This window comes from Catharus ustulatus, chromosome 21 (assembly GCF_009819885.2).
Source record: "Catharus ustulatus isolate bCatUst1 chromosome 21, bCatUst1.pri.v2, whole genome shotgun sequence".
Lineage (NCBI taxonomy): Eukaryota > Metazoa > Chordata > Aves > Passeriformes > Turdidae > Catharus > Catharus ustulatus.
Window position 1 is genome coordinate 8,254,908 of NC_046241.1, and position 13,025 is coordinate 8,267,932.

Here is a 13,025-nt window from a genome sequence, read left to right on the forward strand (position 1 = left end):
TATCTGTGTTTCTGTCCTTGGAGGGTTACAAAGGGTGAGTGGGATGGTTGAAAGCTCAGGGTTCCTGTTGGCAGGTGTGGGGTTACCCCAGTTTGCTCACTGCAATCTGTAATTAAAACAAAATAAACGGAATTAAAACAGAATAAATCATTGGGTTAGGAGAACCTACCTAGAAAGGAGGTGAAAAAACCCAGAGAAACATGGAAAAACATTTCAAACTGGGGGAGGAGGGAAGAGTTTAAATCCAAATGACTTGGAGGTGTGTTTTGGTTTGTTTTGTTTTATTTTTTCCTTTTTTTTTAATCCATAACTTGGAGATCATCCCTGCTCTGATGGAAGGTGAAGGGAGAGAATCCATCCCTGCTTGGGAAGGGTGTTCAACCACAGCTGGAAATGTGTTTTAAAATGTGTTTTAAACTGGTTTTGCTTTCAGGGTGACCGAGGCTTCGATGGCTTGGCTGGTTTGCCTGGTGAGAAGGGGAACAGGGTGAGTGCATCCCACTGTGGCTGGGATGGAGGGACTGGGATGGGGCTCAGCAGAGTCCCCAAGAGCCTGGGGGATGTCCCAGCACCCTCATCCCATCCAAAACCCCTCTGCAAGATCCTTCTGGGCTGCTCCAAACCGGGGTGGGGAGGCAGAAATGACCTGAATACAGAGCAGCCCAAAAACAGAGCAGGGGGCAAAACCGCTGTTGGGCACTGCAGCTGGGGGAAAATTGCTTGGAATGGCCATGGGGTCAAACTTTTTATTTATAAATTAAAAAATGGGGGAAGGGGGGTATTTTGAGGGCACAGACAGAAAATTCAATCCATGCCTTGGCTCATCACCGTTCCCTGGGGGTTTGAATTGGGTTTGCACCTTCTCTGAGAGGTTTTCTGCCTTTTTCTGCAGGGTGAGCCAGGCCCCCACGGCCCCCCAGGGGCTCCTGGAGAGGATGGGGAGAGGGTAAGTGTGCCTGGGGACTGGGAATGCCAAAGGAACCCCTGAAACAAGGAGCAGGTGCAGCATCAGGCACAGGATCCAGTCCCTAAGCCCTGCCTGGGAGGGGAGCAGGGCAAGGAGATGGGGGCTGGAGGGGAAAGAAGAATTTGGCTTTAAAGGTCTGGTCAGGAAACTCAGGTTTTGTTAAAATAAAATTTAAAAAATAGCACAGAAGAAAAATGTTCCTCCTCTCAGTGAGCAAATGATCACTTCTGATGTTCTGAAATCCAGAGGATTGCAGCGAGATTTGATAATTTGGGGGTTTTGAGGGTACCCAGCAGGATTTGATCATTTGGGAGTGCCCAGCAGGATTTGATCATTTGGGGGTTTGGGGTTACCCAGCAGTATTTGATAATTTGTGGGATTTTGGGGTTACCCAGCAGGATTTGGAGAGCAGGGATGAGGAATCACCCTTTGGCTGCTCCTGGTTTATCTGGGAAGTTCTAATTTGGATAAATCATATTCCCACCCTGCCTTACACTCAGTTTGGTGTCAAATCTTGTGGTGGTGACAAAACCCCTCTGGCTAAACATCACCAGGAATTCTGAGGCATCCTCAGCCTTTCTGATCCCTGCTCAACTCAGTTTTAGTCCCCAGGCTTCCAAAGTCTTCCTCAGGCACAGAAACCCTGCAGGCAGGAGGACTGGATGAATATTTTATTATTATTATTATTATTATTATTATTATTATTATTATTATTATCTCTATTATTTCTGTTATTATTATTATTATTTTCTGTATGAATATTGTTATTCTTTTCTGTGTGAAATTTTATTTATTGTACTAATATTATTTTTATTTTCTGTGTGGATATTATTATTATTATTATTATTATTATTATTATTATTATTATTATTATTATTATTATTATTATTATTATTATTATTATTTTCTGTGTGAATATTATTAAAAAACAACAGAATCCCCGTGAGGTGACTGAATTGAAACTGGTTTGATTTTTTTTTTTTTTTTTCTCTTTCTGCTGCCCAGGGAGATGATGGAGAAGTTGGACCCAGAGGTCTCCCTGGAGAACCTGTGAGTATCCCCAGGCTTGGGGCACGGATTTGGGATGGAAAAAGCGTTTTTGGGGCTCTCTGGGGCAGCTTTGCCCTGGGATCCTGCAGGGATTGAACTCAGCTTGAAGCTCCACTGAAACAATTTGAGAGGGGCTGTGCTGGAACAATTCTGCTTTGCTTATTTTCAGTCATAATTTTCACTTCTTTTCACTCCCATGAAGGTGGGAGTTCTTTTGTTTGTTTGAGGTTTTTTTAATGAAAAAAAACCTCATTGATTTTATTTCCTCAGTAAAAATCATGACTGTAAATGTAAAATTTAAATTAATGTCATATTTTTCCTGCCTGTATCCTTCTCCGTGGTTTGGGATTGATGTAATCAGTCTGGGGTAGAAATTAGGTGTGGAAAATCGATATAAAATACAATTTTTGAACTCAAGGACCCCTCAAATGTGACTGCAGGGAGTCACTGTCCTGCCCCCAGTGCACAGAACTCCCAAAATCTGAATTTTGTCAAAGTTTGGAGCCCACAGAGCAGCTCCTGGTGTCAGTGAGGATGGAGGAGATCTCAGTGGTGCTGGACAAATTCTTGGGGCTAAACCAAAGAAATGCTTTCAAGGAGAACCCCACTTAAAAAAAAAAATAAAAACAGACAGTTAGGCAGTCAATTAAATACCCTGAAAAAAAAAAAAAAAGAAAGAAAAAAAGAAAAAAAAAAAAAAGAAAAAACATTTTCCCCCCTAATTCTGTCAATTCTGCCAATTCTAGCACTGACTATTTCCTGACTATTTCTCACTTTATTGGCAAGCCCTGCTGGTGGCTGCCTGCAGATTTCTGTGTGTGCACTTGCTGGCTGCTGCTTCCCTCCTGAATGCATTTCCTTTGTTATGAAAAGAACATTATCCATCATTTCTTTCCAAACCCCTGATTTTGTTGTGCTAAGGCCTGAGATTAATTGATGGGAATTGCTGGACACAGTTCATGGGAGAGAGGGAAGGGCTGGCATTTACAGACTCACTGGAACTAAATTATAGACAAGATGTCTGATTAACTTCTGGGAAAGATTAATCAACTCAGCTATCTCCTTAGCACATGTCCAGGCAATAACTCAGGGCTTATTAACTTCTTAAAAGCATTTATGTGCTCAGGTAGCAACAAAAGAGGAGCTTCAATGAGGGCAACACAGCAGGGAAGTTGATTTTTATGTCAGCACGAGTGGAAATCTGGGGGATGAAGGATAAAGGATTCAGTGCATTACAGGGAATTTTTGCTATAAATGCACACACCCTAAAGCTGGGGGTTTGTCTTCTCTGCTCTCAGCCAAAAAATTATTCCAAATGTATCTGGGACCAGTTTGGTTTTCCTTTTTGTCCTGCTCCAGTTCCTTCCAGCTGCCCTCCCCAGTGGAATTTCTGCTCTGGATTCTGCTTCTCCAGACCCTGGGGTTCATCCAGGTTCTGCTGGAAGGTGCACAAAGTTTGCAGGATCTGAAGACATGTCATTAATGTTTCCTATTCCACCCTGCAACATTTCATTTTAATTCTTCTGCCCTCTCTGCATGGTTAAAAGGAGCTGTGGAATATTTGACAGATAAAACCCATCAATCAAGAATGATTTTCTTTCCTCCATGGCAGGGAAGGAGCTCCGTCCATACAAATTCCCAAATTCCTCTCATTTCAGGAGGGGCTGTGATTAAAATCTGAACTCTCAGTGAGTTCTCATCCCTTTCCTTCCACTCCAAAATCCCCTAAAAGCTCCATGAGGGGCTGGAATTTCCAAAAATTCCCTTTGTCAACACAGATTCTCTGCTTTGTTGTCCTTCTTTGATGTGATTCTCCCATCCCTCCAATCCCCAATTCCAGGTTAAATCTGGTGAGAAAGGAGTGGAAGGAAAACACCAGGAGGGCAGAATGTCAAAGCTTTAAAAATACACATTTATGGAAATGTATTTATGGAAACCTTTCCCAGCCTTGCTGAGCTGTGTGGATTGCCCATGATAAAATCCCAGTCTGGAGGGATTTTTGGGGTGATCCATTGGTGTTACCAGGTCAGAACTTGCCCATGATAAAATCCCAGTCTGGAGGGATTTTTGGGGTGATCCATTGGTGTTACCAGGTCAGAACTTCCCAGCTGGAATGATGAAGCTGCAGAGATGTGGGTAACAGGGTAATCCAGAATAGGATTAAATGAATTTAGATAAAAATTTGTTCCAATCCAAGGAATAACTTCTGTGCCTGCATTGTTTGTGTTTAAAACTGAAGGGTTTGTGCCCACAGGATTTCTTTCCCAATTTGTGACTCAGGAAGTGCTGCAGCACTGCCAGGTCCCTTCAGACCCTGCTGAGCCCATCCCCAGCCTGATGCTCACCCTGAAATGACAATTCTCACCCTGTTTTCTCCCCCACAGGGACCCCGAGGGCTGCTGGGCCCCAAGGGACCCCCAGGACCCCCAGGGCCACCGGTGAGTTCCAGAAAAAAAACCCCTGAGCCATCCCAGATCACCCAGCTGGGGGGTTTGCCACATCTGGGAGATGAAAAGATCCCAAAGATCCCATCTCCCACCTCTGGGAGATGCAAAGATCCCAAAAAAGATCCCAAAGATCCCATCTCCCACATCTGGGAGATGCAAAGATCCCCCAAAAAAATCCCAAAGATACCATTTCCCACATCTGGGAGATGCAAAGATCCCCCCAAAAAATCCCAAAGATACCATTTCCCACATCTGGGAGATGCAAAGATCCCAGAAAAGATCCCAAAGATCCCATCTCCCACCTCTGGGAGATGCAAAGATCCCAAAAAAGGAATCCTGGCTCAGGCTCTGCCTTGTTCCCTTTCCCAGTGGGGGCACAGCAGATTTGCCCCACCTGAGCAAACACCAGGGGAAGGGAGAAATCAGAATTATCAGCACAGAGCCTTTATTAACTCCTGCCTCAAGGCTCTGGGGCAGCTCCTTCCTGTTCCAGCCCAGAGCAAAATGTGGGATTTTATCCAGATCTCATCCCTGAATGATGCAGGAGCTGTTCCTGGATCCCTGCTGCTCCCTGGAACCCCAGGCTTTAAAACCCAGCCCCAGAGCTGAAGGGGTCAGTGTTTATTGGGGAACATTTTGTGGCTTTTCACCCCTCCTGGCATGTGAAGACAACTTTGCAGTGAGCTCCTGGTGCTGCTGGGGTTTAATGAGGAGGGATTGAATTCAGGATTTGTCTCATCTCCCACTGCAAAAGGTTATCCTGGAGAAAAGGAGAAGGGAAATCTTATTCTCTCCAACCCCCTGGCAGGCTGTGGGCAGGGGGCTCAGCCTTTTTTTCACAAGTAAAAAGTGACAGGATGAGAGGAAAACTTGTGCCAGGGGAGCTTTGGGCTGGGTATTGGGGGAAATTTCTACCTGGAAAGAGTCAAGCAGTGCCCAGGGAATGGTGGAGATCCCATCCCTGGAAATGTTCAGATCCCACATGGATGTGGATTTATTCCAATCCCAGGAATAACAGCCTGTGCCTGCATTATTCAGGTTTGGAACTGCAGGATTTCTCTCCCAGCACCTGGGGATGTGGTTTGGTGGAGCTGGGTTCATGCTGGATTTGATGATTTTTATTTTCCAACCTGAACAATTCTCTGATTCTGCAAAGGTGGCAGGGGGGGAACTCCACGATCCCCTCTCAGTGAAGGTGCTCAGAGTGTTTGAATTTTGTTTTGGTGTGAGCAGCACAGCTCTATCACCTCCACCAGGAGTTTTTCTCTTTGCCTGCTCCCTGTGGGATGCAATCCAGCCAGGATTTCCCCAGCCTGGTGCTGACTGTGCCTCCAGGCAGCTTAAACCAAAGGGGAAAATACTGAAATGGCTTTTAAAAATTCACTTGGATTCATGGAATTGGCTGCTTTACCTGTAGGAAATTATTCCTTTCCATGCAGTCCAAAGGGCTTCCTGATTTTTAAATTATTTTGTGGCAATTTCCCTGCTTTTTGGTGTGAAATAATGTGATGTTTTCTCACTGCTGTGTTTTATAAATCCTTTCAAAGGGTGTGGCTGGCATGGATGGACAAACAGGTCCCAAAGGGAATGTGGTAAGTTCTCCCTGCAAATTTTACAGCCAGTTCAGATTTTCTATAGGGAAAAAATTCTGTTATATTGCATTTGCTAATTGATTTTGAGCCTGGTCTAGATTCCTGTCAAAGCCCCTGAAAAACACCAGGAAATGGATGTTAATTTATTGTAATTTCTGATGGAATTAAGCATTATTTCTCCATGAAAGATGAAACATTTTCCTCAAGACGTGTGCTGGGCTAATGAATATCAAAATAGAGGCATTTAACTGAGAGGGAAAAAACTTTCTGGGATGGGATTGGGATTGGAGTTTGGGATGGGAATTTGGGATGGGATAATGGGATAGGATACTGGGATGGGAGTTTGGGATGGGATTGGGATGAGACTGGGATGGGAATTTGGGATGGGATTGGGATGGGAATTTGGGATGGGAATTTGGGACTGGGATGGGAATTTGGGATGGGATGGGAGTTTGGGATGGGATTGGAATGGGAATTTGGGATGGGAGTTTGGGATTGGGATAGGAGTTTGGGATGGGAATTTGGGATGGGATGGGGATGGGAATTTGGGATGGGATTGGGGTTGGGATGGGAGTTTAGGATGGGATGGGGATGGGATTGGGATAGGATGATGGGATGGGATAATGGGATGGGAATTTGGGATTGGGATGGGAATTTGGGATGGGATTGGGATGGGAGTTTGGTATTGGGATGGGATGGGATTGGGATGGGAGTTTGGGATGGGAATTTGGGATTGGGATGGGATGGGAAGATGGGATGGGATAATGGGATGGGATTGGATTGGGATGGGAGTTTGGGATGGGAATTTGGGATGGGATTGGGATGGGAATTTGGGATGGGATGGGAGTTTGGGATTGGGATGGGATGGGAAGATGGGATGGGATAATGGGATGGGAGTTTGGGATTGGGATGGGATGGGAAGATGGGATGGGATAATGGGATGGGAGTTTGGGATGGGATCCATGGGATCCATGGGATGGGAGTTTGGGATTCCCTGGACAATAAAAGCAGAACCAGCTGCTGTTCAAGCCTTGCTCAGCTCCTTCGGGCTGGAAATCCTTGGTGTGCCTTGAAGCCACTTCCCCCTTTCCTTTCCCCAGTGGGAAAAGCCGTTTCCAGGAGCTCTGGGAGGGGGTCAGAGAGGGTTCAGGGAGCTGTGGGAGGGTTTGGATCCAGCTCAGGGTGCCCAGCACAGGGACACACAGCTGGGGAAAGCCAGGAATTGTCCCTGCAGCTCCTTCACCCCTGGTTTTTTCTCCTCCCAGGGCCCCCAGGGCGAGCCAGGGCCCCCAGGACAGCAGGGGAACCCAGGGGCTCAGGTAAGGACAAACAGCTCAGAAATGGGAGCAGCATTTCCAGAGAGCTGCCTTGAGCAAACCTCTCTTGGCCCCCTTTAAACTTCCATTTATTCACACACCCAAGCTTGCAAGAGCTCCTTAACTGAGAGCTAGAGCTCAGTTTTTCTGCAGTTAAACCTGAGGGCTGGGTGGATAAAACCTCCTTTGGGCTGAGCTTTCACCCCAGCCAATCCAGCAAATCAAGACATTTAGACTTTGGGTTTTCCACATCTGTGAACTCCAAATGCACATTGTGTAATTTAAAATTAAATAAAGAGGGCAAAGATGTGTCCAGAATCTTCCTGCAAAGTGTGGGATCCCCAGTCCCACCTGCCAGAGCAGCTCCAAGAATTCTCTTGTCACAGCTTGTGTGATGTTGAAACCCCAATTTCCAGTTCCAATACAGAAATCCAGGATTTCCCAGGGCCCTGAGGGAATCCTGCTCCTCAGAGCATCCCCCTTTCCCCCCTGCAGCTCTCTGGACATTTTATTGCCCCTCACAAGACATTTTGGGAATTAATGGAGCTGGGGAAATCCCCACTAAAACAACACCCAGCCAAGATGCATTAGGAGGGAATAACTTGCTCCTTAACGACCATAATTTATTTATTTTTTGTTTTTTCACAGGGTCTCCCAGGTCCACAAGGCGCCATCGGTCCCCCAGGAGAAAAAGTGAGTTGAAATTCAGCTCTGGCCTCCCTTCAGCCGTGGATTTGCATTTTTGCTCCTCCAGCTGCTCCTTTGCCCCATGTGCAACATCTGTTTGCAGCCCTGAAATTCCAATGGCTCCCACTGCAGACAGAGGGAGATGGAGCCAGCTGGGTTTGCCTCTGATTCACCAGATTTGCATTCATTTCCCTCTGAGCAGGAGCACTCTGAGGGCAGCCTGTGAAACAGGAGGGAGGATTGAAAAATCTCCTTTTTCTGTGGGTTCTGGGGGTGGGGTGATGCTGGGAGAGCCCCTGGATCCCTCCCTGTGCCTCTGCTCTTCTGGCTGCTCTGTGGGGTTGGTGCTGCCTTGGACCTGCTGGGTTTAGAGGGGAGAAATTCCCCCAAGAGCTCTGGAACCAGCAGGATTTAAATTAAATTTTCCCCCAAAACTTCTGGAACCAGCAGGATTTAAAGGGGAGAAATTCCTCCCAAGAGCTCTGAAACCAGCAGGATTTAAATGAAAATTTCCCCCTAGAGCTTTGGAACCAGCAGGGTTTAGAAGAGGAGAAATTCCTCCAAGAGCTCTGGAACCAGCAGGATTTAAAGGAGGAAAAGTTTCCTTCAAAACCTCTGGAACCAGCAGGGTTTAGAGGAGGAGAAATTTCTTCTAAGACCTCTGGAACTAGCAGGATTAAAAAGGAAATTTTCCCCAAAACCTCTGGAACCAGCAGGATTTAAAGGGGAGAAATTCCTCCCAAGAGCTCTGAAAGCAGCAGGATTTAAATTAAAATTTCCACCAAGATTTCTGGAACCAGCAGGATTTAAAGGAAAAGTTTCCCTCAAAACCTCTGGATCCAGCAGGATTTAAAGGGGAGAAATTCCTCCAAGAGCTCTGGAACCAGCAGGATTTAAAATTTCCCCCCAAAACCTCTGGAACCATCAGAGTTTAAAGGAAAAGTTCCCCTCAAAATCTCTGGAACCAGCAGGGTTTAAAGGAAAAGTTTCCCCCAAGAACTCTGGAACCAGCAGGATTTAAATTAAAATTTCCCCAAAACCTCTGGAATCAGCAGAGTTTAGAGGAGGAGAAATTCCTCCAAGAGCTCTGGAACCAGCAGGATTTAAAGGAAATTTTCCCCAAGAGTTCTGGAACCAACAGGATTTAAAGGAGGAAAAGTTTCCTTCAAAACCTCTGGAACTATCAGGGTTTAGAGGAGGAGAAATTCCTCCAAGAGCTCTGGATCCAGCAGGGTTTAAATGAAAAATTCCCCCAAGATTTCTGGAACCAGCAGGATTAAAAGGAAAAGTTTCCCTCAAAACCTCTGGAACCAGCAGAGTTTAGAGGAGGAGAAATTCCTCCAAGAGCTCTGGAACCAGCAGGATTAAAAGGAAAACTTTCCCTCAAAACCTCTGGAACCAGCAGGATTAAAAGGGGAGAAATTCCTCCAAGAGCTCTGGAACCAGCAGGATTTAAAGGAGGAAAAGTTTCCTTCAAAACCTCTGGAACCATCAGGGTTTAAAGAAAAGTTTCTCCCAAGAGTTCTGGAACCAGCAGGATTCAAAGGAGGAGAAATTTCTCCCAAACCCCCTGGAACCAGCTGGATTTAAAGGAAAATTTCTTCCAAGTTTTCTGGAACCAGCAGGATTTAGAGGAGGAAAAGCTTCCTCCAAGGCCTCTGGAACCAGCAGGATTTAAAGGAAATAAGTTTTTAGTACATACTTCTTGTATATTTATAGTTTTATGTATAGTTTAATTTTTTTTGAGAACTATTCAGCGTGGCTACTTTTTGAGTTTGTTTTTTAGAGTTTTTTGGTTTGTGGTTTTAATTTTTTAATTATTTTTTAATTTGGGTGGTGGTTTTGGCTTTTGTAGCTGGTGAGTGTTGATAATTGTTGTGTTAGCTGCAGGGTTTTTATTACACGTTTATGGGTTGTTATTTTAATTAAGTGGATTATTTAAGTATATTATTTTTTAAAAATGTACGTTTAACTTTTGCTATTAAAAAAAACTTATATTCATACAAAAACACTATTTTAATGTTATACATATATCATTTATTTTAATAATTGTGAAAAGCCAGCAATATATCATGCACTTGTAACATCTGATTGATTTTTCTGTTTGTTTTTAGGGCCCCCTGGGCAAACCTGGCCTGCCTGGCATGCCTGGGGCTGATGGGCCCCCGGTGAGTGCAGCTCCTGCTCCCTGGGGGGATTTTCACCCACCCTGGGCTGGGAATGGGAGCCCAGGCTGGGATCTGAGCCCTCCCAGCTCACAGGGAGGGAGAGGGAGCAGGAAAAGCCATGGGGTGGGGTAAAGGTGGGGTGGTGGGGGAATAAGAGGGTTTAGGATGGAAATCAGGAGGGTTTAGAATGGAAATCGAGAGTTTAGAGTGGGATTCAAGAGAATTTAGAATGGAATTCAAGAGAATTTAGAATGGAATTCAAGAGGGTTTAGAAGGGAAATCAGGAGAGTTTAGAATGGAAATTAGGAGAGTTTAGAGTGGAAATCAAGAGAGTTTAGAATGGAAATAAAAACAGTTTAGAATGGAAATAAAAATAGTTTAGAATGGAAATCAAGAGATTTTAGAATGGGATTCAAGAGAGTTTAGAATGAGATTCAAGACAGTTTAGAAGGGAAATAAAAATAGTTTGGAATGGAAATAAAATAGTTTAGAATGGAAATTGAAATAGTTCAGAATGGAAATCAGGAGAGTTTAGAATAGAAATCAAGAGAGTTTAGAATGGAAATCAAGAGAGTCTAGAATAGAAATCAAGAGAGTTTAGAATGTAAATGAAAATAATTTGGAATGAAAATAATTTGGAATGGAAATAAAGAGAGTCTAGAATGGAAATCAAGAGAGTTTAGAAGGAAAATCAAGAGAATTTAGGATGGAAATCAAGAGAGTCTAGAATAGAAATCAAGAGAGTTTAGAATGTAAATGAAAATAGTTTGGAATGGAAATAAAGAGAGTTTAGAATGGAAATTGAAATAGTTCAGAATGGAAATCAAGAGAGTGTAGAATGGAAATCAAGAGAATTTAGAATGGAAATCAAGAGAGTTTAGAATAGAAATCAAGAGAGTTTAGAATGGAAATTGAAATAGTTCAGAATGGAAATCAAGAGAGTTTAGAATGGAAATGAAAATAGTTTGGAAATCAAGAGAATTTAGGATGGAAATCAAGAGAGTTTAGAATGGAAATCAATAACCAGGTTTTAATTAGAAATAACCAGGTTGAAATTATTAGAAATAACCAGGTAGAAATTAGAAATAACCAGGTTTCTTCCCTTTGGGAAAGCAAGGTGGCTTCACTTGTGTCAGTAGGAGCTTCTGTGCCAAATAAATGACAGCTACCAAAGCATTACATGAGTTCTAAAGCCCCAAATTCTCTTTTTTTTTGTCTCTTTTATCCCTAGGGTCATCCTGGCAAGGAAGGTCCCCCTGGAGAGAAGGGCAGCCAGGTGGGTGTCACAAATCAGGAGGAGGGGCAGGGTGGCTGGGTCTGCTCAGGGCTCCGTTTTGGGGAGGTGTCAGAAGCAAACCCAGCTGGACTGGCAGAGCTGAGCCCAGGTTTATCTCTGGCTGTGTCCTCTGAGCTCTCCTGGCCAGCAGAGCTCCACAAACCAGCCAGGACCAACCTGGGGAGGGAGGCTGGCTCTTGACAGACACAAATAAATATCCTTTGTGGCACAGGGAATGGAGAAAATAGATTTTCCCCCCTCCTCCCCCTCCAAGTCCCTCTTTAACAATTTATCTGAGATTATTGCCAGAGGCCAAAGCCCTTGAATTATGCACTGGGCTGTCTGTCCAGGAGCTTTGCCAGCTGCAGCCCAGGCTCTCCACAAACACTGCAGCTGTCAGAAACCTCTGCTCAGAGCTGGGGTGGACACCCAGCTGTGTTGGACCTGCTGGACACAGCCACAGCTGGATTTGAGCCACCAGAGCCTTTGGGTGGGCACCCAGCTGTGCTGGTGCTGCTGGACACAGCCACAGCTGGATTTGTGTCACCAGAGCTCTGGGGTGAGCACCCAGCTGTGTTGGACACAGCCACAGCTGGATTTGTGTCACCAGAGCCTTTGGGTGGGCACCCAGCTGTGCTGGACTCAGCCACAGCTGGATTGGTGCCACCAGAGCTCTGGGGTGAGCACCCAGCTCTGCTGGACACAGCTACAGCTGGATTTGTGTCACCAGAGCTCTGGGGTGGACATCCAGCTGTGCTGGGCACAGCTACAGCTGGATTTGTGTCACCAGAGCTCTGGGGTGGACACCCAGCTGTGCTGGACACAGCCACAGCTGGATTTGTGACACCAGAGCCCTGGGGTAGACATCCAGCTGTGCTGGTATTGCTGGGCAGAGCCACAGCTGGATTTGTGACACCAGAGCCTTTGGGTGGACACCCAGCTGTGCAGGTGATGCTGGACACAGCCACAGCTGGATTTGTGTCACCAGAGCCTTTGGGTGGACACCCAGCTGTGCTGGACACAGCCACAGCTGGATTTGTGTCACCAGAGCCTTTGGGTGGGCACCCAGCTGTGCTGGACACAGCCACAGCTGGATTTGTGTCACCAGAGCTCTGGGGTGGACACCCAGCTGTACAGGACACAGCCACAGCTGGATTTGTGCCACCAGAGCTCTGGGGTGGACACCCAGCTGTGCTGGACACAGCCACAGCTGGATTTGTGTCACCATAGCCCTGGGGTGGGCACCCAGCTGTGCTGGACCTGCTGGACACAGCCACAGCTGGATTTGTGTCACCAGAGCCCTTGGGTGGACACCCAGCTGTGCTGGACACAGCCACAGCTGGATTTGTCCCACTGGTGTCCCAGGAAATTCCAGCTGTGCCTCTGGAGAAATCAGGATGGTTTGGGGGTGCTCCCTCCTGTCTGTGATCACCACCAGGGGGTTTAGGAGCAGCAAAACCTGTTCCTCCTCCCTGGTTTTCTTCAACCCAAACCACAAATCATCCCAGGTGTAGAAATTCCC

The 13,025-nt window shown here is 45.7% G+C and overlaps 1 protein-coding gene across 4 annotated transcripts in view; it reads left to right on the forward strand.

Moving 5' to 3' along the window:
• COL5A1 (collagen type V alpha 1 chain) overlaps nt 1–13,025 on the forward strand; it is a 173,692-nt gene that overhangs the window by 114,555 nt on the left and 46,112 nt on the right. For all 4 annotated transcript variants that reach the window (XR_006163100.1, XR_006163101.1, XR_006163102.1 and 1 more), the window contains 9 exons: nt 434–487; nt 893–946; nt 1,973–2,017; nt 4,402–4,455; nt 6,012–6,056; nt 7,322–7,375; nt 8,021–8,065; nt 10,174–10,227; nt 11,459–11,503. Coding sequence is in view for 1 of the 4 variants with exons in the window: in XM_033077450.2 (XP_032933341.1) it covers nt 434–487; nt 893–946; nt 1,973–2,017; nt 4,402–4,455; nt 6,012–6,056; nt 7,322–7,375; nt 8,021–8,065; nt 10,174–10,227; nt 11,459–11,503 (450 nt within the window). In the remaining 3 variants the exon portion in view is untranslated. The remainder of the gene's footprint in view (nt 1–433; nt 488–892; nt 947–1,972; nt 2,018–4,401; nt 4,456–6,011; nt 6,057–7,321; nt 7,376–8,020; nt 8,066–10,173; nt 10,228–11,458; nt 11,504–13,025) is intronic.